Below are 27,252 nucleotides of genomic sequence, written 5' to 3'. Positions count from 1 at the left end.
ACTCCAAGTCTCCCTTAATCCCTGATTCCTTTAATAGCCCTTTGGTAATTGGCAGGCTGCCTTTGAGTGAAATATTTCTTACGGTCAGGTACCAATTACCACCGTGTAGGATTTTGAGCGCATATCAAACTAGACCTGTGTACATGTTTTCTTTTGCTGTACATAGATCTCATTTATTGCAAAACCATCATATCCTCTTCATAACAATACCCTGTCAATCCACTGTTTAAAAATCTGTTTACACTTACATACACATATATTAAGTATAAACTGTATATTTAATTTTCACACACAAACAACCTGTCAAAATATGAACCATAGTTACACATTCACTTACTTCAATCTAACCTCTGTTTTATGGGGCTTTGAATGTAATTATCATATTTTAGCTTTGCTGTGTGAGGTTTGTTATCCCCACGTTCGGTATTCCTGGAGATTGTGAGCAGTTTTCATGATGTAACAAATGAGGTCATCTGTGTGAGGTCATGCCGTTAGCTCTCCCTAATTCCACCTGCTCTGTTGCTGCTGATCCCCTCGCTCTGCTGGATAATAGGCTGCTAGAACTCCACGAGTAATATTTGACACTAACCTCGTATTTGATGACCGAGTCAAGAATGTTAACGGCTGCTGATTACCACGCTCTGCTGTACATGCTTATTACGTCCTCTGGGCTTCTCAGTCGGCTCCCGCCACCGTCTCCATTTTGTGCAAAACGCTGCTGCCGCTCGTCTTGTTGCACGACTACATCACCCGGGTACTCGCCTCCCTACTCCGGCTCCCTGTTAGATTCCTATTGATTTTCAAATGTTATTGCTATCTTTTAAGGCTCTAAATGGCCCCGCTCCTAAATACATCTCAGATTTATTGACCTGGTGTGTGCCCTCTCGATCTGCAGATGGATCCCTGCTGGTTACACTCAGGTCACAGCAGGGTTTTGCTATTAGAGTCTCCAAACTATAGGCTAAAGACAGACTCTTAGAGAGAGAGTCTGTCTCTAACTTAGACAGACTCGGCCTTTAGCCTCTGTTGGGAGAGATTGGAAATGGTGGCTTGTACTGACTCTTCCCATTTATTTGATCTTATCTGTTTTATTATTTTTTCACTTTTCTCATGGTCTTTTGTCTTGTTTTCATTTTATCTGCCTCAAACATTGTTGAGGGCTTTATGAAATGAGAAATACACCTTCCCAGTTTTAATCCCGTGTCCCTGTGTTCACTGATCATTTATCTCAAACAACAAATCAACTATATGCCGAAATAACTAAATCATAGTATTTTTACATTGAGATGCCTTTTCCTTTCTCTTCCTGTGACATAGTTTCAACAGTTTGACGACTGTTTTGATGACTCATCCTGCTCTCAGGGGAGAGGATGCTGCAAGTCAACTCTGCCACAGGGAGCCTGACGCACATTCAGCGCTACTGGCTAATGTCATGCAAATCAATATTTGTCCGCTCACAGGTTTGTGCTTTAATCAGGCACAAACCTCTCACTTCCATCTGTTTCAAATAGCTCCTTAAGAAAAGTGTGTTGTACTCTTTACTATTAACTACACTAATTGGCAATTGAGGTTTTATTTAATCCACAAAAGGATAACCCTAACTAAACTGAGCCAAATGGGTAACAATCAGTGAAATGGCCCTTCAACATTTATTTAAACTGTGTTGTCTACCTGTCATTATGTTTTCCTTCAAAAAACTTTTATAATTGTTTAATCATTGAGCATTTGTCTTTGAGCTTATTTGTTTTTGCTTGTTATTTTTTGTGGTTGATGATCTGGTTTGATTGGAGGATGCTGATGTGAATGAGCTCTGTGCAGCCGCTCTCCTCTCAGCACATTTTCCATTCCTTCCCTGACGAGCTGTTGGCATTTGGAGGAAGCCGTTATCGCTGAGTGTGATAGAATGAGATATACAACAGGAACCTTCCAGACACTTGTCCACTGTTATCATGAAGTGGAGAAGAAAGGCTGGAGAAGCCTTTAGAATCGTTTCGTGCAGTGTTTAGCACTGGGCCACGGGATCAAGTAGGCTCCTGGTTTCTTGAATCTTTCTTTGTGGAGTTTGAACGTTCTCCCGTGTGGGTTCTCTCCAGGAACTGTGGCTCCCTCCCACCGTCCAAAGACAACAACATCGGGGAATTAGGTCGATTGGAGACTCAAACCTGTGCGGTGTTAGTGAGAGTGACGGGTTGTTTGTCTGTATGTTGACCCCGTGCTACATCTTTGATCTGTCCAGTTCTCTGCCTCTCGCCGCCCAATGTCATCTTGGATAGCCTCCAGCCTCCCCCCCACTCGACCCACATAAGGTTAAGCAGATAATGGGCAGATGGATGGATGACATCATTTTTAGCCGCTCATAGTTTTGTCAAATAGAGTGAATATATATATTCATCTTTCTCGCACATTATCATGTTAATTTGGAGAAAACAACTGATTTGTATTGTGTCTCTTGTTGTGGGTTGTCTTCATTTGTTTCAAAATTATTTAATAGCATAAACATCCCTCCATTTCTCTCCCAGCCCACAGTTCTGTAACTCCCCTTTAAACCAACGCCTTTGCCTTGCCCTCGCCTTTTCCCACAGCCCCACTTCTCCAAGTTAACGGGGTGATAAGCACCTTTGCCGGGACATTTATCTCCGCGTACAGAGAAAATGACACTTCAAGGTCTGCCCTGACTAACAGGCCGGCGCTCCCATACATACACAGGACAAATGGGGGAAGGGTGTAAAATGGAGGACAGCGAAGACGAGGAAAATGGAAGACAGGCGAATGAGGTTGAAAACACAAAAGGAAGGACTGTTATAGAAGGGGACGGCTGGAGACAGATGAGGGGCAACAAATTAGCTGGAGAAGAATAGTGAAGCCATTAGGCTTTTAAAAGCTGGATGTTGGACTTCGGAGCGTGTGATGTATAGATTTCCCACCCAGGCCTTGACAGTGGTTTTAAGTATCATTTTATCCAGGCTTTTATACACATCACTTTTACGTTTTTTTTCTGGTAGATTAAATCCCTCCAAAATAATTCCTAAATCATGTCAAACTTTCTTCAATGTTTTTTTTAGCTTTAAATCTATAGTCAGAGATTTTGACACACATAGTGTTACAGTACAGGCTCACTGGCGCTGGATGTGGTAACTGATTCGCATCATTTAGCACATGATGCCTCTGTGGTGCACTGCAGGTGGTAGATTTGAAGCATCAGCGGCGGCTACACCTGCAGCTGCCCATTACAACTAATGCTACAATATCACATTCGCTTTACAGTGATGATGATCCGTCTGGCGCTGTTAGTGACCAATTCTTCCTGAAAGCTGGAATATTTGCAGATGCAGCTAACAAGCATGCAGCGTGATTGACAGACACATACCTCCAGGAAAGAAATACACAAGCATATGTCGACATACATATATATATATCAATCAAGCTGAATGATAAATGCAGTGTGTTTCCTTATAGGAGCATTCAAATAAATAATATATTTTCATCTTTAAATCCTTACCTCTTGAATGGTGTCAGGACTCGCAGCGATGCCAGAGCCTGTTTGACTAAGTTTGGAGTGAACGTGTCAAGGTGCAGGCTGAGCCACAGGAAACAATATGTTCATGTCAAAGCTCAAAGCCTATATCTGTCAAAAAACCTTTCTTCCCGTGGATTCTGCCTCATGTTTGAAAAGAAAATTTTCGTTTTCAAAGGAGCAAATTGAAGGGCCTGAATTATCATTATCATTAGTGTATTATCTGTCGTTCCATTTTGACACATTTCCTACATGACTGAAATTTCCCTTTTTTATTTCTTTTTGTATTGTCAATCTTATGATACACAGCAGCATATATACAAATCAAAGCGGAAGTGTCGAGAGTGAGTTTGCTCGCATATGTGTGTGAATCATGCTTCATAAACCTAACTCCATTTGAAGCTGTTTGTAGAAAATGCTCAGTCCTGTATTTTAAAAAAAAGGTAATATTTCCCAGTCCCATCAATGAAAAAACTGGCCCCAGCTTTGCTCCTCTTGTTGTTGAACCTTCATTGAATTGAAATGCTAGTTTCGCTTCAATTTTCTCCTCCCATTTGCTGAGATGATGGTTCTGCAGAGCGATTGTCCCTAATTGATTGGAGGTCACGTCGATCGAGTTCTAATTCTCCTGGATGGCAGCTGTGGTCATTTTTTTTTCTGAACACGTGCAGAACATGTCCTCTGCTCCCCTGCTGAGGAGATCTGAGTTGCCTCCCATTAAAGTCGGTGTGTCCTGCCTCCGGCGCCGCAGGACAGACTCGTGGCGAGCTGACAGCCGTCCTCCTGTGCTGGGACACTATGCCAGTGGTGCCTGACGTAACTGGGCCCTTCCGATTCACATAGCGGAAATGGAAAGAAACAAGTAAAGTCTGGGGTAGCGGTAGATGGATGGAAATGTAGAGCAAGAGAGACTAGCGGACTGAATTGTTGAAAATGCCAGAGAAGTGGAGAGATTTGTGTGACAACATTCACGCAGGAGACGAACAGATCTTCCTGCACTTTAAAAACGATCTGTTTGTTTCTGTTTTTTCGCTGCTTGGAACATTATGCTTTTGCTCCCTAATCCCCATTTGTAATTAAATGCGTGCTTAGGAGCTGTGCTGGGTTATGTAAACCCTGACTCTCATTGTGGCCCACTAAGCTGAATAGGGAAGACGCATAGGAGCGTGCTGCATCCATCTTTCCCTGCTTTCTGTCTTGTGTCTCATTTCAGTCTTCGTCTTTTTTCGTCTCTTGCTGTCAAACGGACACTCACACGCTGTCCCCTTCCTTCTATGTGGTCTCTCTGTCTCTCTCTCTCTCTCATACACACAAGCAAGAGAAAGATAGAGAGAGAGAGAGAGAGAGAGAGAGAGAGAGAGAGAGAACACACACACACACACACAGAGGAAATCAAGCCTTCAGTGCTCGGCCATCTGAGAAATTGACAAGTCTCCAAAGCTCTCATGGCAGCAGAAGGAGGTTTCCCAGTGAGACTAACTGAATTTTACGATTTAAAAAACGGGGGTAAAATGACTATATACTACTTTCCTGGATATAGCACCTCACCCTCCCGGGGTTAAAATAAATATTCATGAATGTATGTTTTGTAAAAGAGGCATGAATTAGCATTTTTACACACTTGTGTCTTAATGCCTCGAGAGACACTCTGGTAACTTGATTTATTTGTTTTGCAACATGATTATCAAGGACTACGTCTACCACATGTCAGTCCGCTTGATTGTCTTTGCTTTTCTCATAGGTCCATCCTAAGTTGCAGTTTTATAAATTCATCTCCTTGTATTTCTTCGTAGTCAATCGCTTCCTTGGGATTATTTTCCCATTTCCCTTCTTTTTTTTCTCACCTTCCTCCCTCTTTCCTGCTCTTGCTTCCGTCTCATCTCCACCCGGTTCATCTCCCCACAACTCAATGAGAAGTGCAATTGAGAGCAGCAGCAGGCTGTCTTTGACTTTGCTGCCCCCCGATGGAGCTGTGGTTCACTGGCTGTGTGTACGCACTGCATGATTGTTTGTGTATTAGAGTCTTTTCTTTGTAGTGATGTGTCCAGGGTGTGATGTGTCCAGTGCTGGCTTTGTTGAAAGTTAGCGAGATTACATTTGCCGAGGCGAAACGTATTCTGGTGCACACGCATTGTATCCGGTTGAGCATCAGGGAATAACAGGAGTCTTCTTTTCCCTATGGAGTACTATAATTGTCGCGGCTGTACATTTCATCTGCAGGAGGCCCTGCTCAGGATACCAGATGTGGGGGAGTTTTACAGCAGTTTGAACGTATTGCATTTGTCAAACACGCTGCTGCACATGAGGCAGATCAAAGTTACGAGTCAGGTTCCTTGATATTTAGAAAAGCTAGATGAAAAGAAAAACAACAGGGAAACTGACTGATCCTCTCCCACACTATTTCCTAATCTAGATGCAGTAACTTTTAAACCTCTCAAATACTGTTAGTTTTACAGATTCAGACAGTAGTGAATGTACTGGCCTTAAACACACAGTCACTCACCTTGCCCACAATCTCAGGGCTTGTACCGTAGTACTTCTTTTTCCTTATTCTGAAATAAACACATTACTAAACACTAACATTACATGTATTTACTGATATGTATTTATCAGCCATTAGCAGATGCAACAACAGAATGCACGGTCAAGTTGTGAAAAACTCAGCAAGGGCAAAACCATAAATCAAACCTACTTTATCTACAAATTCTCCCGGGGGGAAATCCCAGGGGCTCAAGAAGTTGCAGAAAGCATATGCTATTTTCATAAAGTTTGCAGTCATCAGCTCTTAACAAAAAAGTCTGAAGGAAAAGCCACTGCTCTCCGAACTGAAGTGTTGTATTACACCATTTTCTAAGGCCTTTAGGCCTATACCCCATGGGACTCTTTGGCCCAATCATAGATAAATATAGCAAAAGTGGCTCAGAAATCTGAATTTTTTTTATCATGTTAGTTTGGGGATTTTATGGCTTTATGGCTGTAATTTCATGATCAGGATGAGTGCAACACATACAAGGTTAGGGTTAACACATCTTTATGGTGACTGTCAAGAAAATAAAAAGAGATGTGTAATGTTGCATTTTTTGTTGAAGTAAAGACAACCCAGTATGCCTAGTTTAAGGGATGTGGTCACATTGACGAGAAAGGCTAAACTCAATCATCAGTATAGCTCAGGGATTTACAAGCACAAATTCACTTTGGTGGAGTTCTGTGTTACCAACAAGTAGCTTTCACAAGATTAAGGCGGTGTAAATGTTATGGAGTGAGTTTTGTGATGCACAAGTCTATGGCTAAGAAGCTGGAACCTTTTTTCAGAAGGAAAACTTTATTGTGGCTGTTGCAGGGCTGCTTGCACGTGACGAAGTAACTTTGTTCCAAAGCAACTTTGTTTCAAAGTAACATTGTTCCAAAGTGACAGTTTATCATGAATAACTGCCGTAGTTCATTTCACTGAGACATTTGAAGTTGTTTGCTCTGAAATGAGATGAATCAACAGACGTAACACAAGTTTGATCTAAGGGATGAATCACTGCCTATGCAACCCACTTGTGGGACTACCAAAGGTAATTTGTTTAAGCAGGTTGTTTTGGCATAGACCAGCTGCAAAATGCATCATTATCAGCATCATCATCAACATCGTCATCATCACTACCATCTGACATCAGACAGACTAAAGAGAAACAGTTCCATTGTCCGCACCAGAAACGCAATACTTTACAATGAACGATGTTAGAAAAATTGAAATCGCCCTTGACAGGAAAAAAAATCCCTCCCCTGTTCTGATGGGAAACCGTTGCCCTCGAGTCACCACCTGGCTGTGCCCTGAATTATGCTTTCTGGCCTAAGTGAGTCTCTGGCCAGGCGGCCGTTTGCCTCCATAGTGCCCTTTTGTTTGACACATGTGACCTTCTAGTTGGCTCAAGTGGTGCTCTGGGTGCTCTAAACCTTCACATAAATCCAGCACTAAAGGTAACTGCACTGCAGAGGTGTCACCCTTTTATTTTTTCACCTCTGAGTCTGTTTACACCACCGGTTAAGGTTAATGTGCGGCTATTTATAGTTTGCAAATTGTTGTGTAGGTGTGTGTTTATTTTCGCACACAGTGACCCATGTGTGTCCGTGTGTGTAGCTCCCCGCTAAGCAGGAGCATTACACCCATAAATCATCACAAACTGTCACTTATTAAAACTTCAACATCCGTCGGGTCAAATCCAGCAGCTTGGCTTTGAGTAATCCATTTGAAGGTAGCGTAAGCTCGTGGAGCGCCTGTCGCGAAATGCTGTTCTATGACTTTCACCAGCGGTGGGGTTAAGCCAACAACACCGTGGGAATGATGCAGTTCCTGGCCTAGAATACACCAAGATTCGATAGTATAGTATGATGTCCATTACAAAATCGTCCTCAAATTGAATGTGCAGGGGCTTGTTTCGGCAACCGATTGTATCTGTCACATGTTGATAAAGCTCTAGGGATTTACCTTATCCGCGTGTAAAGCCCATTCAATATGTCTTATGCACAAAACCGCTTACTGTTTCCTACTGACGCCACACCTCCCCTCGTGATTTTTGATGTCCTGATGAATTCATCTCAGCCCGCTTATTGAGCACGGCAGAATATCTGGTAATCCCTGTGAACACACTGACCTCCTCTTGAGTTCCACTGTCTGCGGGGGAGGTCATTCTTCAAAGTGCTTCGCACCAGTTCTTGAATCTGGGTTGAGTTGGAACAGGAGCAATAAAGCGAGAAGAGGAGATTAAACATATGTGGTGTTTGACCTTGTTAGTAAACCACATGTCTGTGGATACTGGTGTCAATGCTAATGTTTCTGTGTTCACTAAACAAGACAGCCCCCCAAAAGTGAAGCATGAGAGTCCCTTTCGCCCCCTGGTGGCTTTCTGTAATATATCTTAATATATAAAACCCCTCCTCCTGCATGTTAGTGGATGGGACATTGATAAAGCTAAAAAGTCAGTGTACATGTTAATGGCAGTTTTTCCCAAAGAGGTTTTATGTCCTTTTAGGTAAATCTAATCACACGTCAGTTTTAATGACATTATAAAATGTCATGATTGATAGCTGAGACTGACTCACGATTGGTCGAGTGCATGTATTAACAGGAAGTTGACACTTCGGCTCCCCCAATTGTTACGGCTTTGTCTCTTGCTCGAGCACAAGATGGCAGCGTTGATATCCAGGATATTTTAGCTTCATTTTTGGATAATGGGTTGAAGCATAGACCTCACATCCATCTTCAAGTAGTTTGGATGGTTTAACTGGAATATAGATACAGTACAGTGTGATTTGTGGGATATATTTTTGAGTGAGCATGTGTGTGCATGCATGTATCTCCAGTGTGTATCGCATGCTGAGGCTTACTGCGTATAATGTACACAGCCAATAGCCTCTTTGATTGAGGGCATTTGCTACTGCCATTATGTGTATACCCATATATAGATATATATACAAAAAAGGAGAGGCACACTTCGAACTTGTAAGAGTCTTTATCTATGTCCTTATCCTTGCTGTCAGGATGAGGATATGATTTTTGAACTTTAAAGGCTGACAGCAGTGTGTACGTGCGTGCGTTTGTGTGTGGCTGACAGGCATTCACACAAAACACCACAATGACAGTCAAGGCCCTTGTTGGTTTGTTTATCAAAACAAAGACTTGTCACTCTGTTAGGGGGAAAAAGAGATTAGATAATCCTGCTCAGCACAGCCAAGGCAAGTAAATAATGGGAGCACTGAGAGAGGAAAAATGGAGAGAGAGAAAACTGATTTCAGAGTTTGAACAGAACTACAGAGCGCGTGTGTGTGTGTATGTGTGTGTGCAGTCAAATAGCTTTCACTGGTCTACTCCCCCTTTTTATCGCCTAAACATTTGTGAAGCTTCTCCCTTAATAGCTTCCCTCCTCCTCCATCTTCTGCTTCAATTGGACTACTAATTATGTAAAGTGCGGCGCTTGCTCGAAAAACACACAAATACACACGTGCACTCAAACGCAGAGACTGACAAGAAGCAGCGTAATTACCTTCTGAAACGACATCCTCACTGCTGCTGATCTCTCATTTAAGAAATATCAAGTTGCCGCGGCTGCTTGACATGCCACTAGGTGTGTGTCCATATGTGTGTGTTTCATTGATGTAATGTTGCATCCATACAATTGTAAAGGCACTTACATGGAGTGCAATCTCGTGCAGTATCTTGCCGAGGCCCATTATCAGCTTTACATTAGCTATGAATGGCTATAATCACAGCAGCAGTCTTCTCCATTTCCAGAGATTGATCTTTAATATTCCACCAGTGTGAAGTGATGTCTGGCTCAGCGGCTCAGCTGCTTCCACGTCTTTACACCTCTGACTTGTGAAGCTTTGCACAATACTGTGAGTACGACTATGAGGTCTGAGATACCGTGATACCTTCTATTCTAACTTAAAGGGAGATTTAGACTTCATACAACATGAGTTTACAACCTCTATACCAAGGTGCACTGGTTTGTTTGATGATTGTTTGATTGTTAATGGAATTATGCAAAAACGACTGATCACATTTCCATGAAACTTGATGAAAGGATGGGACATGGGCCTGGAAAGAATCAATAGCATTTTGATATTTTAATCACTTTCTTTAACATTGTGAGATTTTTTTTACATATCCCAGATTTCCCAGGGAATAATTAATATAACTCAAAGAGGGAAAAAACTGGTACATTTAGGGAACTGATATCTTTCCATGTATTTAGTGTGTAATTTGTATATGGTTTAATTAAATTTAAGGGGACTCTTGGCAGAGGTATACAATTCACTGAGTGCCATTCTACACTCATTTTGTAGTTGTTTCCCTCCCTGCTGTTGGTAATAATAGCATTGTAACTACAAAGTTAGTTACTGGGATCTACTCACCAGCTACATTGGATGAGAAGTTATAAAAAACAGTTTGGGTTTGCTTTCTTTGACAAAATAAGCTTATTTTAGCTTATTGTTGCATCAATAAATTAATATTGTTGGTGTCCAAAGACTGGCAAGATGTTGACATTTCGAACTTTTGTCTCTTACTCTGGTTGTTGTTGAGTTTTATTGTTGTTATCGGACTACTCGCCTCATTACTTGGGCAGAAATACTGCACATTTGACACAGCGAGAAGTACTGTGTGAAGCAGGGAATAGATTCTGTCCCATCAATCATGACATTTTTAGGAGAAGTATCTGCCCCAACCCTCAGTTGTTCTAAATAGACTGTGGTTTGTTGTGCTCAGAATAAACCAAGCCCTCTGTCTGTTTTGGTTTACAGCCCCTCAAAGCCGAGTGTCACGCGGTGCGAATCAAATACGTCGAACTGAAGTCAACCCAAAAAGCCCCTCTCCTTTCTAACACAAGAAAAAAATCCATTTGACTATGACACAGCCGATCCCTGCTGAGAGTGATCAATGACAGTCAGACATGATTGGGACCACTTTGCCCCCCCAAAAGGATGATGTGCAGCAAAACAGCCCTCTGAAATAGGCTGCTATTATTCATGTGGCTTACTTTAAAAGCACCAGCACAGTTGATGGCGGAACAGTGCAGCATACTGTTAAACTAATTCTTGAGGCTATTTCTCAACCATAAACAGTTCAAACCAGGTAAAGCTGCAAATCAGGCCCAATTTGCTTGATTTGTTTTTGTAAATATACGATAGTTCATGAATACATATCTGGGAAATGAGTGGCTGTTCCAGGGCGGAGCAGTGGTGCAGTAGTTGGCACTCACAGTAAAGAAGGTTCCCACTCCACGCGGTCCACGGAGCCGCTACCCACAATCATGCTTCTTCAAGCAAACAACACAAGCCCAGACTCCACAGATCCCGACGATATCTTTCTTATCTTTCTGCGACCAACACTCACTGAAGCAGCGGCAGAATAAGATAACAAATTGTACTTCACATCAAAGACAACCTTAAGTTTATGACTTACCTCTGATGTTTTGCCACGATAAGTTCCGGTTCTAGTCCATAACTCTGGGAAACAACTCCGAGGTAAAACTTCTCTAACTTTGCTCTGCTTCTACTTTATTAGCATATAATGTGGCCTAGATAACACACTGTGGCTTGCAAGAGGTTTTAGACCACAACTGTATGATTTCATGGGGGATAGTCACTCTAAGAATGTAATATTTTGTTTGAAATTAAGTCTTTCAAATTAGATTTCCATAATACAATTCACTCCTGCGGGAACAACTCTAACATTTAGCAGTTGCAAAAAAAAGATCCGTTGAGTTCACCCTTACCAAAACTACAAGCCTGTACAATGAGAGTCGCTCTCTGGGGTTGGATGGATGACATGAAATGCTGACTTGCCAAGTAGGATTCACATTGTTGTGTATTTCTCCCACCGGTTGGTTCCAGTGAGTTAGTATTCCAACCTGTGGGGCAGGTCCCACACACTTAATTCCAAGTGTGTGCCAAGTCCTCTTAAACTCCAGAGAGGACCTCGCACTTTGTATCACGGCGTGCTTTCCTTTTCCTCCCCCTCTTGTCTCTTTGATTTTTCCGAGCCTTAGATTGACTCTCGCCACGTTTGCTCTCCTCTTGTAGTGGGAGCCTGGGACCTGACCGGGCTCACAAATCAATATATGCCTCTGCCAGTTTGGGGATCCATCTGTGAACCGCCCATGTTTATTTTATTTTTTGTTTTATGCGTGTGTGAGAGACTGAGACAGAGCAAAGGAGACATGAAGAGCAATTTAAAAATTGACTAGAACAATAGTGAGCCAAGGTTTCACTATCCTCCAGGCTACAGTCGACAGCGTGTTCATTGAATGGATTTTAGCCTGTAAAGCCACTCAGACAAATGTGGGGTTTTCTTTTCTTTTTTTTATATTTCGCAGGGCACGTTTTACCGAGGTGAACGGTTCAGTGATCTCACATTACTTACAACTTTTGTAACAGATCACGGGAATTTGACATTAAAGCCAGCGGTGCATAGCATTTGTCTCCCCCTATTGTCAGGGAGAGTTATTACATTGGGAAATGCAGTGAAATTCCCACAGCTCCTAAACAACAATCACCTCCACTGTCAAGGTAATGTTTTGTTTTTTTTGCGTTTATTGGTTTGTATGTAATCAGGATTACACAAAAAAATAATCAACCAATTCCATTATATTTTTTGGAGGTGTGCAGCATAACCCAAAGAGGAATCAATTCAATTTTAGTGCAGATACAATTTGTATTTTTGTAGCTTTTTGCAATATCCCCTCCACTGAGTGTCATTCTAGCTTATTACTTAGATAAATGAAAGGCTTCACTATAACGTATTCCAAATATATAACAAATTCCAACCAGTCCCTTCTCTTGTGTCAGACGCTCTCCACACCAGTGGTAATCCGTGTTTGTCCTCACTGTTGATCGCCCTCCTTTTCAGAATGTAATCCTCCCTCTTTATGCTAAGTTTCTCTATCATCTGGAGCATTGCAATTTTTTTCTAAGATTCCTCGTAGGTTTTTATGCCCTGGTTGCTTCCTTTCTTCCATTCTGGCAAACTTGCTGGTTGACGGGAGTGTCACCATAGGCGTCAGTTTTTACTGCAACATAGAGAGATTTTTTACGATGCAAACAACCTGGAAACAACCTCTTTATTCAGTTAACCTCATGTAAAGAAGCAGAGGCAGCAGCGAGCGGTACCTGACATGTGACTTTGCATCGTTTACAGGTAATGGGTACAACCCGTCTCTGGGGTCACGCTCACCTACAGCCTCAGCATTTTCCCAGGATGCAGCCAAATGGTGGTGCATTTCAGAGGCCGCAGGGCAATTTTTTTCTTTAAAAGCTGATGTGTCAAAACAGGTATTTCATGGTTGGATACCCTTTTAATCTGTCTCTCTCGCCCCATGAGGCTCCCAGTCTGCTGACAGCCCTCCTCTCTTTCTTTGCCCTCACGAGCTCCGGCTCTCTCCTCCCTTTTTTCCAGTAAGAAAGGACCAGGATCCAGACCAGGCCAGCTCGACAGCCTTTGAAACTGCGTGATCCACGTTGTCTTATTGTCTCTATCTAACGGGCGAAACTGCAGAACTGCTTGTCTTGCTCGAGCGTGTAGAGACAATTTCTTTGTGTGGCGTGAGAGCCACAGTGATTTGACATTTCTAAAACAAGATTTTGCAATTAGAGTAAAGACACCAACCAACAGCTTCAGAAGGGGGTGTGGGGGGGGGATTTAATTTTCTGCACACTGAGCAGCGTGTGTGCACTTCAGCAGCTGGAGCTCCCAGACACTCGGCCGTCAGTCGATGGATGATGAATACAACTGCAACAGGGCATGTGGGCGTGTTGATAAAACATGCAGGTGACACGCGGGTTCCAACTTTAAATTAGGTTCACTGTGAGTGTGTGTGTGTGTTTGTGTGTGTGAGTGTGTGTGTTTTATCTTATCTTATCAGGAGCTTTGGTAGCATAAACACAGTGAGAAGGAGGTGAAGCATATGCAATATATAGCTATGTCTTTAGGATGGTATGATGGTATCTGTTTTTTTTGCACACATATATACACACACGCACACACACACACAAACACACACACTCACACACATACACACACACACACACACACACACACACACACACACACACACATACACACACGTGACGGTCACATCATCTGTGCTCAAATCACCATCACTACTCAAACTCTCCCGTCTCTTCTCGTCAGAATCTTCCATCCTGTCTTACGACGGCAGCATGTACATGAAGGTGGTGATGCCGAGCGTCATGCACACCGAGGCCGAGGACGTGTCCCTGCGCTTCATGTCCCAGCGGGCGTTCGGCCTGCTCATGGCCGCCACCTCCCGCGAGTCGGCTGACACGCTGAGGCTGGAGCTGGACAGCGGGAGGGTGAAACTGACTGTCAACCTAGGTATCGTATAAACCGTCCCCGTCGGCGTTACCTCACCCTCGTGTTTCAGAGGGAGGCCTGACTGTTTTTGTGTTTTCATTCTTTTTTTATTTGAGGTCCAGACGTGATATCAGACCTAACACATACTAAAACAGTTCTTTTTTCTAGTTTGTCTTTGTAGCTGCATGCACTGTTTTTGACTTGCCTGGATTTTCTGCCTTGATGCTTAATTGTCTTTGTAGATTTTTACATCCATCGATCTAACACTTAGTTACCATGCTCTGCAGTGCATCTTTTGAACAAATCATTGATCACTTTGTAGAAATAGATTTGTTTAAACGCTCAGCATTTGGCTTTCTAAAGTACTTTAATAGATGGCACAGTCCTCAAACATACTTCAAATCAGTTAGCAACATTTACAAATTACACCCAGCCATCTATTCAGAACTGCAGGTAAGAGGCATTCATACATTTCAGTGCTGCTCTGATTGATTTGCATTCTTCTCATATGGCTCTGTGCTCTTTTTATTTGATTTTTTTTTCTCATGATAGCAGGTTCATGTTTCTCTCTGTCCATTAGTAACCCTTGGTCTAGCTGGCATCTCCCATGCCGTGTTCAAAGATGGCACTCACCCCTTCAAAGGCCCCGAGCCTGCGGCCCATCTGGCAAACAGCCCGATGCCACAGCACCCAGCGCGCCTGCAGACAGTGACATGGGTGGTACATTTAAATAGAGTGCAGGCCTTAACACCAGTGAGCCAAGAGTAGATTCTCTGGTTGCAAAGTCTGGGGGTACATAGAAAATATCTGTAATTTGGACATTATCTAATGCATTAAACCAGGTCACCACAGCTGATAAAACCATGTCTAGTCCACATTTCGTGATTTTTAATATGCAATGTGGTCTTTTTTTTCAAACAGTTTAACTTGAAATACAAAAAAAAAAATGAAATTCTAACATAATCGGAGGAATATGTTCCATAACTTCCACAGGACCCTCTGAGGGGGGGTCCTCAGGCCTCTGTACGGTGTTGGTGCTGCGTGGCTCGAGGCAGTTTGCTCCCACTTTTCTGTTGTGGTTGACGGCACATGAGCAGCCTGGTCACATGGATTTCAACCTGCACCTGCCAAACCCAGGTTCAGTGCAAGGTTATCAGTGGAGATTTTAATACAAGCCACAATTTTTTCCCAATGTCTCAATTTCCCATTGATACAGTTTAATATTTCCATCTCAATTTGTTGGGTTGCGAAATCGATGTGGCCATTTCATTGCAAGCGACCATTTTGACTTGAAGTCATTCAACATGCAGCCAAACTATAGAAACAAATAATAACCAGATCTCTATTGACAGGCATGTTCGATCAAATTCAACCCAACATCTGTAGAGTGATTTTGAACAGTGTTGGCGCAACATCATCATGCGATTCATTTGGATTTCCAGTATCAGTATAGTAACATTGACCAATCAGTCGCCAACCAGTCTAAAAATGGCCGCCGGCATCATGTGACCGTCCCCGGAAGGTGGCTTTTCTTGCTCTTGGATGTCTGCAGCTGTAACCTTGAAGGATGCGATTTCATCTGTCACTTATTCTCCCCTCCCCATCTAGACTGTGTCAGGATAAACTGTAACACCAGTAAGTCAACATTCTTCTTCTGCAGCCTTCTTCCTTCACTCAATGTTTGATTATAACCTGTGTGCTAGATGTTAAGGGGCAGGGGTGTGTGAATGCAGGGGACTGATAAGAGGATTTCTCAGATAAGACGTAATAGCCAGAGATCAAAGTTATGCAAATCTGACTTCATGTACTCTGTATATATCAAATGGCCCAGTTTTAAAATTAATTCAGGCAACTAATTCTTAATCTTGCCCTCTTTGCGCCTATAGCGACTCTATTGGCAGTATTGTTTTCCCCAATTATACCGTAACATATTGCAGTGTGTCTCACTGGCTTTGTTTTCTTGCCTTCCTTGATTAAACACATAATGCAGTATATAGACCCGTAATGTGATAAACAGATGGTGTTAGCCAACGTGCTCTTACTCAGGAAAGACTACTCAGTTACTTTTTTACTGTCTCGCAAAAAGTCGAAAAGGAGCACGAAGAGGTGAGGAGTTTCAGTTCACCCCCACTTATTAAATTCACTGAAGAGACACACTGTGGAAACCTGTTAATATTGATACTTGTCATGAAGTAATAAGGTTAAAATTCAAATAAAGATAATGATTATTAAATTAAGATTGAATTGGTTTGTATAGCATCAATGGAAATCAATGTTTTTGTCATTTAAATCGCATTCTTCAGTGAACGATAAATTAATCAAGTTAAGTCAAGTTTGCGCATTTGGATTGAAGTCACAATATGTTGATAGAAAGCTGTAAAGACAGATTGTAAAGTGCATTTTGAATTAATAAAAAAACAATTTGATCTGTTTTGATCCTTCACATTCAATAATTCTATACATGTGAAGTGCTGTCTTTATGATGTTTTTTTAACATCACACTGTACACTAAATTTCGCCAATATAAGTTTAATAAAATGTGATTTCTGGTCATAAAATCAATAAGCAAACAATACTGTTTCTCTGAGTTTAGAACCTTGGTTCAATATTATTCAGCAGATGCAGGACTCTGGCCTTTTGGTTAACATGGTGTGGCTGGACTGCCCCCTAGTGGTTTGTTGTATGAATTACTCAACTCTGACCAATCTCTACAAGTGTATTAAAAGCTGCAATAAAATACAATTTTGTGGTAATTTATCATTTGTTTTAAATTTGAATCAGTCTGAATGTAGTGCAGGTTTAACTTGGAAGACATTTCAAGTCTTATAAATTGTATTAACTCTTCCTGGATTGTTTGGGCTGAGTCATTGGTTGTGAGTCCTTGTATGAGTCAGTTGTGATTTGTATTGTCTGATCCAAACCAAATTCGACTATCTCCAATTGAGAAATAAGATTATTTTAAATTGAGAAAAAAAATTTTTGGACGACACATTTAAGGTTAAGGATTTTCTGGTCATTTGCCGTTTTGCTGTGAAAACATGGATTTTGTTTTTGTCTGTGCTTCCCCGTCCCTTCACTAACTAACCCTCCTCTTCAGGCAAAGGCCCTGAGGTTCTTTATGCCGGACAAAAGCTCAACGACAATGATTGGCACTCGGTACGAGTGGTCCGCCGCGGTAAAAACTTCACACTCACTGTGGATAACGACATGGCCGAAGGTATTTCGCCAGTGAACTGCTCACTGGCTGTTTTACTTTGCATGCTTGATTCTTTTCTCTTTTTTTTGACAGTGAAGATGGCTCTATTCTTTTTTACAGATACTATTTTAGGACTCAGCTAAATAAGACTCTATAATACTCTAAAATTACAAGGGCACTAATGGAGCATGTACTTCCACCAAGGCTGAGCGGCCACTTTATCAACAAGTTGCATTTACGTGCATCGAGATCAGATTCATAGAGGATAGCCCTCTACTTGTGCCTTATTATTTTCATAAATATTATTGCATTATTCGTGATATTGTCAAAGAAAGCATCCTATCTTTCAATGTTAAATTGTTAGTAAAGTAAAAAAAAATTCATATCCCGATTCATCCCTTAATCTCCAAAAGTTGTTTTGCCCATACCCCACCCTTCCCTTAGGTTTAAATAAAATCAACTCTGTAGTTTTTCTTAATCCTACTAGCAGACTTACAAACAGCAAAGACAACTTAACCACTTTAGTGGATATAAAGATAGGCCATTCAAATGTCTCCACGCTGTCAGATAATTAAAGGTCTATTGTCTTTGCACCTGACCTTTGAAAAGAAATGGAATATAATATCCGTGATTATGTTCTAAATAGTCTGAAATCACCTAAAGCTAAGGATCAACATGTTGTCATTACCATAGAAACAACCGACCATATTTACATAGTAAGAGGCTCCTCTTTCAGGAGTCCTGCATCTTTCTACAGTAGCTCAGAAAGGACAAACCAAACACTAGGTGTAGTGTTAGATTTGGGTTTTTAACATTTTCTATAGGCGACTGTTGCTTTTCCTACTCATGTTGGGGGAATGAGTTGGTTTGCAGTGTGCAGCCTCACCACTAGATGCCTCTTAATCCTTAAATAGAATATAAATATTGGCCTTATAAAACAATACATTTAATGTTCGGGATTGGCACCATTTCATAATTAGCTAATGTGTGTTTACACAGTATGTCAGGTCTAACTGGACTGTGAGCTTGGGTGGGGTTAATGTTAAATGAAGGTTAGGCTGCTTGTCCTCCCTCCTCTTCAACCCCTTCATCCCCTGGCTTCTTCTCTTTCTCTCGCCCCTCCTCCATCTCAGGCCAGATGGCGGGCGACCACACCCGTCTGGAGTTCAACAACGTGGAGACGGGCATCTTGACTGAGAGGCGCTTCGTTTCGTCCGCTCCCTCCTCCTTCATAGGGCATCTTCAGGTATGAGCTGTGATATGTTCATGAACCAACAGATGCATGGCTACTGTATCCACAAGGTTCCTCCATCATGTGGAACCTTGATGGAGGTTCCACATGAACGAAATTACACTCGTTCCCAAAACCATGACATCTTTACGCCGTCTAGAAATTTACAGATTTTCGATCAAGACAAGGGGCAGGAATCAAAAGAAAGGCAGGAAAGTGGGGAAGTACTAGGATATATAATGTGACTGAAAAACGAAATGCGTTTCAATTGAAAGAAAAAATGTTGAAGTAAAGAAACTGGACTAGAACCCAAACATCCTTCATCCAACAGGTGTATGTTTCTGAGGATGCATCTAATTGTAAAATTAAAAGGTACAGATTGTCATCTCATACTCTGTGTTCATTTTGAGTGCTCCCAGTGATTGGATACGACTCAAAAGACAAAATCAAATTAAGTCTAATCAAGTCAATTATGCGTCAAGATTTTATTACCACCATCTGTCACCAACTGTCCCCACAGGGCCTGAAGTTTAACGGCATGCAGTACATCGACATGTGCAAGAACGGGGACATCGACTTCTGCGAGCTCAACGCCCGTTTCGGCATGCGCTTCATCATCGCCGACCCCGTGACCTTCAAGACCAAGGGCAGCTACCTGGGCCTGGCCACGCTGCAGGCCTACACCACGATGCACCTCTTCTTCCAGTTCAAAACCACGTCACCTGACGGGTTCATCGTCTTCAACAGCGGAGACGGGAACGACTTCATCGCCGTGGAACTGGTCAAAGGGTGAGTGAGACGGTGAAGGTGACGCGTTGAGGTTCTGGTCCCTGGTTGTGTACAGAGACTATTATTTTACGATGCATTTAATACAGCAGCTCTGATAATCGTTTTTACGTTTTGTGAGATTGCAACACTTAAAAGTTATTGTTAGAGATTTTTTTTATTGCAAATTTCATAAATCTTTGCAGTTTCCGATGTATTTCCATGCTCCTGCTACAATTATTTTAATTAAACATTGTCATAAATCCAGTGACATAGAGTTAAGCATCCATATGTACACATAGGTACATTTACACACCTGTATGCATGCGTATTTGTAAGTATATAAATAGTTAATGCCTGCTCATACAGACACATCTACTCTCATTGTGTGTGTGTGTGTGTGTGCGTGTGTGTGTGTGTGCCTATTTGTGTGTGTGTATTGGGGGGGGGGGGGGGGTTACAGGTATTATTCATTTTGTGGGGACTTACATCTATTTGCACAGTCACATTTAGGGGACTTGTTTTACTTATGGGGACAAAAAGACTCAACAACTGTGTGTTTGTGTGTCTGTGTGTGTATGTGTGTGTGTTTGGATGCGTGTGCGTCTGTCTGTCTGTTCTAACCCTCTTATATAAGTACACTTATTATCTGCGCGTTTTTCAACCCAGGATCCTCTGTTCCTCTGCAGATTATATCCTCTGTCTCTCTATTTCTATCTCTTCTAGCTTATTCTCTACATTCCTTAGATTTCCTGTATCGAATCTTTCCAGCTCTGAATTTATTGCATTGCGGTTTCTTAACCAGTTATTTGTTTAAGGGCTGAGATCCTACAGTAATCCGTTTCTGCCTTAGATCTGCTGCTATTTTCCTATAAGAACCTATGTAGGATTAACTTTTTTTCCGTATTAGAAAAATACATTAAACATATTAAAGTTTTAAAATGGGGCAAATGAAGGAAAAGTGTGAGTGTTTTGCTTTATCTTATATTTTACCACATTTTCTCCAGTTCTCTGTCTATTTATTTTTGAAGATTTTGAGTAATGAAGAATCTCACCAGTATAGTAACTAGCCACTAGTACAAGTAGTTTTTTGTTGTTTGGTGCAATTATAAGTGTCCATGTGAGAGTGAGAGTTTCTCTAATAATATCAATCGGTCTGGGAGGATAAAATAAGGCATGGATTACAAGTACACCACACACACACACACAAACACACACTAACAAACAAACCCTGACGTGTTCATCTCCTGCTTCGTTCATGCCAGGTTTATCCACTACGTGTTCAACCTGGGGAATGGGCCGAGTCTGCTGAAGGGGAACAGTGACAACCCGCTGAACGACAACCAGTGGCACAACGTTGTCATCACACGCGACCTCGCCAACACGCACACACTGAAGGTGGACTCAAAGTCAGTTACCCAGAATGTCGACGGAGCAAAGAACCTCGACCTCAAAGGTACTGGCAGGAGAAGAAGAGGATCAGATGATCTTCTTCATGATTTAGGCGAAACAATATCACACAGCCCACTCAGCATCTCCATATCCCCAGCTATATACCCACACAATATTTCATTGAAATAACTTGATTTTTATGTTATAAAAATTATTATAATAGATAAACTCTTATACTTTTAGAGGTACATAACTATTTAAATAAATGTCCACATTTGAACATTACATGAGGTCAAAGGTCAGACAATTCCCGTAGTTCCACTTCTGACCCTTCAACAGTTGACACAGTTTTGTGTGTAGATTTCTCACAGCACGTCTGCAGGTATCACAGTGAAGCTTGGGTAAATTATGGCAAGGAGCTGTAGGGTGTATGATTATTATAGACCATTAAATTGAAAGCAAATGTCTGATTTGAAGACAGAAGTACTATTATGAAAATTAAGTTGTGAGTTTATAAGCAATACGTTGTTAAATTTAAGAATATTTGAACCCAGGCGAAATACTGATTATCTGATCTTCCCACTAAAACATGTAGACTTAAATTCCTTTTCTAAAAGACCTTTTCTCATAATATTACAACTTTATTGTAGTACAATTTCGACTTTGTAGTTGCAATATTACATATTTATTTTTAAGAAGATAAGACTATATTTTAGTAATATTTCAGCTTTACTGTGGTAATATTAAAACTTTATTCCCGTAAAAAAACAAAACATATGTACTATCCTAGAAAAGAGGTTGTGATTAAATAGTTACTTTGAACTTAGGTGTGTTTCAAAATCAACAAATATTCTCTGTTTCAAAGAAATTGTTCATCCGACCTTATTCATCAGATTTTATAGTTGAATTTCATTAAGGGACTTTCATAGGATCGTCCCAGAATAAGCCTGATAACTTGACTAACGTGCTGCCTCCCTCCCCATCTTCCATCAGGTGACCTGTTCATCGGAGGTCTAGGACCCAACATGTACCAGAACCTCCCGAAGCTGGTGGTTTCCCGTGAGGGCTTCCAGGGCTGCTTGGCCTCAATGGACCTGAACGGCCGCCTGCCAGACCTCATCAATGACGCCCTTTTCCGCAGCGGGCAGATCGAGCGCGGCTGTGAAGGTACAGATGGCCTGTAGCTCAGAAGAATCATGACCTGCCTCCTGAGATTTATTAGTCTAATTAGATTCTCTTCAGTGGCCCTTAGAGCCATCCGCTGGCATTGTTAATCCTAATCCTATTTTCCTTTTCTTCGCCGGCCATTTGTCACAGGATAGGTTAAAATCTGTCTTTCAGTTCCTCTAATATTGGCATGTTAACTTTTCACGTTACATACACAGATTATAACATAGCGGAATGTATTAAAATCTAAAAAACGAAAACAAATACAGGTGATAAAAATACTTGAACAAAAATATGTCCAGTTCTCAAACCATTATTTTAAATGGTAAAATCATTTTTATTCAACCCTCATGACGCTGAGTTTCTACTCATGACGTTTTCTCCTCCCCATTATTTGAAATGTCCTTCTCAAGACAAACAACCTTGTGTCCAGACCAGAATACAAAAGCGTTGCTCATGTGCCATTTGTGCAGTTCTCAAATTGATTTAGTCTCTTTATTATTGTTTTTTTAATGGCATATCACATTTACCTTGAAGTTGGTTCCATCCATATTCGATATTCTGCTATATTCCCATGCCAAAACTATTTGGACCCATTTAGCGAGAGATAGATTCATATTTTTGCCCATTTAAATGCAATTATGTTAAAAAAATATATGATGAACCTTGTGTATGATGCATGCCCTCCTGTAGGGGGCAGTGAAAGATTAAAATAAGCAGCTTTCATGGAGAAAACACTTATTTGATATTTAAATCCAGACACAGCTAAATTGATTTATGAAGAAGATGCCACTAAATAGGTGCTGACACCTCAGCTGAGCCCCCACTAACACATCCATAGCCTATAGTACACCCTGTGTTAGTGTTCAGACGTCTAACAATGCCGCTCCCTCACTAACCTTTCCTCGTTCTCCGCTCTCTGCTCTGTTCTGTTTGTTACTTTTTTCTTTCTGCGCTAACAAAGTTGGTTTCACCAAAGCCGACCTGCAAGGTAGAGGGTTAAACTCCGCCTCTCTCGGAGGCCTGCTTGCCTGAAAGTCTGCTGTGTGCGATGCATGGTGGCGGGTGTCACCATGGAAGTGTTGCCCCTCCGGTGCCTGAAGAGGGGACTTGCTTTTCTAAAAAGCAAAATGAATGTGGGGAGAGAAAAAAGAGAGAGAGAGAGAGAGAGAGAGAGAGAGAGAGAGAGAGAGAGAGGACAGGCAGGTAAAGCAAGTGATTAAACAAAACAATAGGACAAACAAATGTTAGTGCATTTTCATAGACACACACACAGACACACACAGACACACACACATAAACATAGACAAAGACATAGAATCAGAATCAGAATCAATATACAAACAACAATTTAAAAACAACAATATAAAAACAACAACAATATTGAACAACAATATATACAGTAAGATAGTTGAGTATAGACATAGGTATAGACAAACACATTTGCACATACATAAATGTAGTTACAGACATATCTATCCCAAAGTACTAAGGCTAACTATCAGGCTATAGGTGATGGGAGATACTTACATACTAGTTGCAAAGACTTGGAGTAGAGTACACAGACTGAATGACAGTGAACAGATCAGGTCAGATAAGTGACGTTCACATATAACTATGTCACACAGATGATCTAAAAGCAGGGGCGGACAAAAGGGTTCTGTGTTCTCGTACGGCAGTTTGAAGTGACAGAAAGAAGCCGTCACTGCACATCCAAACCCTGTCAGAGTGCTGCTGATGCGTCAGACCTCTCTGTCTCTCTCTTTCTCTCTTGTTTCATCTTCTCTCAAAGACCCATCATGTTTGGTGCTTTTCACAAATGAGTGTTTTTCAGCGAGCGAGCTGCCTCCCGCTGCAACACTCCACACACGGCCAAATCCTCCATCGCCTGAATAAAAACACCGGTGACCATGTGTGTTCATACAGACATGAGATTCACACCTGTACGATACAGAGATACATGTATGGTCACTTCCCGGGGGGGGGGGGGGGGGGGGGTGGGGGGGGGGGCACCGCCTGGTCGACCACCGTTACCGTACATTACACAGTAAATGCACTTTCAGCTGGCAAACTTCTAGTGTCTCTTCTTCACGTTGTCTTGCACAAGACAATTGCTCCTAAACACCGTTTACTTGCATTTGTCTGCCATTTATCTGGATGGTTAATTTAAGTTTTTTTACGTTCTTTCATGTTGTTTGTTTCTTACGTGGTTATCAGAAGGATTTCTGTCGGGTTTGAACCCCCCCCACCATGTCTGTCTAGACAGGGAGGGGGGGAATGTTTCTCTTGTTATCTATGCTGTGCACTTGTCCTTCTCTGCATTCCCTCTCGGTAAAAGTATTCAAAAGGAAGAGCTATGTGTGGTGTGGAGGAATAGCAAACACACATCCAGTTTGACTTTGAATACACTCCTACCCACGAGGATATGCACTACATGTTCTCAAGTGCTCTTTGTGTTTTCTTTTCTCCTCCGCTCATGAATTCTGTCTGTCGAGTGTGTCTAGTGTTTACCGTCTTCACGGTGAAGTCGATGTTTAGAAAAGACTATTACTGCCGGGGCCACTTTAACGTCTTTTTTTCTTCAAACAAAAAAAGGGTTATTTTGGATGAAGTTTTTTTTTTATCCGTGAGTCATTTGTTAAAATGTTCGATGTCTTGTCTTGCCTGTTCATGGAGGGAATGCAGCGTTCTAAGTTTTACTCGGCTAAAACTTTATCTGAAACATGTTGGAATGATGAAATATTGCATGCGAGTCCACCTCCACGCACACTCTCAAAAAAGAACGAACTGAAGGGAAGTTGACGGTGTCATCACATCAGCCAGGCTGGGGCCCAATTCAGCCGCAGTGGTTCGATCTCAAACGCACATCAGGGGCGAGCTGCCATCCCTGCGCAGAAGTTCCGCAGGAATTAATTCAGGGCACATGCCGACGCTCTCACTGCTCGAGTGCGAGCTTGATCCTGCGAAAGCCTGGTGCCTCCTCTTCGGCTTGGAAGCTCCATGCTTCACCCAGCATGAAACAGGATTCCCCAGACTGTTTTGAAGTGTGTTGTACTCCACGTCAGGCTTCCTGTGGTGGCACAGTTGGCTCCTTGTTCTTTATCCTAGGCCCACATGCTGTATGTCTTTCTCTCCAGTGCATAACTTCTGCATGGGTCCTGCATTGTTAAGGCTCAGCGGTTGCTCCTATTGTTGCTTGACCGTGCGCCCTGTGGTATCTCTTTCCTCCTTTCTCTCTCTCTCTCTCTCTCCGTCCAAACCACTTCCCAGGCCGAGTACGACCTGCCAGGAGGACTCGTGCGCCAACATGGGCGTGTGCATCCAGCAGTGGGAGAACTTCACTTGTGACTGCTCCATGACGTCTTACACGGGGACCAACTGCAATGACCGTGAGTACCGCTTGTGCATTAAAGAAGCACTACCCAGTAGGCATCTGAAAGCTGTTGTATAATGTTGTCTGGGGCTCTGGATGGAGCTCTGGGAAGTCTGAGAAAGTTGCTCGTGAGACATCTCTTGAGCGCAACAGCTGAGTTGCATTATGGGAAATGTAGGATGCCGTGTTCTTGCAGCTTTTGCCTATGTGGGGCAAAACTCCGAATATCTTGACCCCTGTTACAAAGCTTCAGGGGTCGGCTTCTTTAACATGTGTGCAATCCGTCAACACACACAATTGCATTACACTCACATCACATAATCATATCTTGTGTAAATAACTGCAAATTTATATATACATATACATATATCATTCAAAATATACATGAAAATGACAAACACACACACTTATATACAAATTCAAATCCATGCCCACCTAAATTGGATTCACCCAACAACAGTGAGTCCCGTATCCTTGACTCAAGGACTCGGCGCCTGTTCGCCTCGTGTGTCCGTTAAGCCTTTGTCAGATTTGCCGCATGAAAGTGGCGCTGAAAGCTTCATGTGATCTTTAAATGAAGCTACTGAGCGATGGCGCCAAATTGCTGCTAACAGGTTTGGCTTGATGTTCTGAGCGTTCACATTTTGAGCTCCGCAGTGAGCGGCGGTGACTGATGATGTGTAAAATATCTACTTCTGCCTCAATCGTCTTTCCACGGACGCCCTTCAAATGGCTATGGTAGAAGTTTAAGAGTGACTTTGTGTGTGTGGTAGTGTGTGTGTGTGTGTGTAGAGAGAGTTGTTATCCCCATGACGACAGGGGACTTCCCCTCAGTAATCACGGTTGGCGGTCTTTCATTTAGCGGTTAATAGCGGGGGCATACTGCTGCTGGGCCAGACTAATGAGGTGGTGGAGGCTGTTAGAAGAGCTGCTCTCCGTGAGCCCTGGCATCCCCTAATCACGCAGACCTGTCTGACGTTAGACCTGGCCGCTGCCTACGACTTCATATCTCTCAAATCCCCTGTTTTAATAGCTTTCTCTTCTTTTTTTTTTGGTCCTCTTCCTTGTCACACTTAACTTTCTCTCCATCTGCAAAAAGATCAGCTGCCACAGTCGTCTCAGTGCAGAGGGAATGATCGACTCCAGGTCTCGCTCTGTGACGGGAGCTGTGGGTGTATGTGTTTATTAGTGATGAGAAGCCCTCGTTAATTCACCTCCTGTTGCCACATTGGATGAGTTAAAGTGACATTTCATTGATTATTTCATATTGACACAGACATATTTCTTCTGGAGACACAAGAGCTCAGTTAGTCGTTTCACATCTCCATGACATTGAGGGTTTAAGTCTTAGCTCTCCTTGTTTTGGAGATAGATGTTCACTAGATGTCCCAGCGTCAAATTTCATTCTGAGCGATATTTCCCTAAATGGGAATTTGTTCTACTTTAACTTCTTTTTCTGTCTGTAAACTTTCCAGTAATATCTTTTCATTTCCTGTGCGAGACGCAGGGAAAATAAATAACGGAAGAGAAACGGTATAAAAGGATAAAGAGGCAAAGTCAAAGCAAACCGGCAGTTTGCTTTGGGATCTTGGGGATAGAGTGGGTGTTCTGCAACACGAAGGTTGCCGGTTCGAATCCCACTCTATCCCATCTGCATGCCTAAGTGTCCTTGGCAAGATACTGAACCATTAAAAATGGCCCCTCATAAATGCTGAGTGTTCTAAAAATGTAAGTCGCTTTGGACAAAAGCTTCAGC

The 27,252-nt window shown here is 42.1% G+C and overlaps 1 protein-coding gene across 1 annotated transcript in view; it reads left to right on the top strand.

Annotated features, from left to right (window-relative positions):
• Nucleotides 1-27,252, top strand: part of LOC128460631 (neurexin-3b) — a 183,415-nt gene that overhangs the window by 26,085 nt on the left and 130,078 nt on the right. The window contains exons 4-11 of the mRNA XM_053445874.1: nucleotides 14,190-14,393; nucleotides 15,981-16,007; nucleotides 17,470-17,589; nucleotides 18,702-18,814; nucleotides 19,320-19,588; nucleotides 20,830-21,020; nucleotides 21,950-22,136; nucleotides 25,394-25,512. Of these exons, the coding sequence (XP_053301849.1) occupies nucleotides 14,190-14,393; nucleotides 15,981-16,007; nucleotides 17,470-17,589; nucleotides 18,702-18,814; nucleotides 19,320-19,588; nucleotides 20,830-21,020; nucleotides 21,950-22,136; nucleotides 25,394-25,512 (1,230 nt within the window). The remainder of the gene's footprint in view (nucleotides 1-14,189; nucleotides 14,394-15,980; nucleotides 16,008-17,469; nucleotides 17,590-18,701; nucleotides 18,815-19,319; nucleotides 19,589-20,829; nucleotides 21,021-21,949; nucleotides 22,137-25,393; nucleotides 25,513-27,252) is intronic.

The sequence above is a fragment of the Pleuronectes platessa genome, chromosome 17, assembly GCF_947347685.1.
Source record: "Pleuronectes platessa chromosome 17, fPlePla1.1, whole genome shotgun sequence".
In the NCBI taxonomy this organism is placed as follows: domain Eukaryota; kingdom Metazoa; phylum Chordata; class Actinopteri; order Pleuronectiformes; family Pleuronectidae; genus Pleuronectes; species Pleuronectes platessa.
Note: the sequence above shows the minus strand (reverse complement) of the source record. Positions and strands in the feature narration are given on the sequence as shown.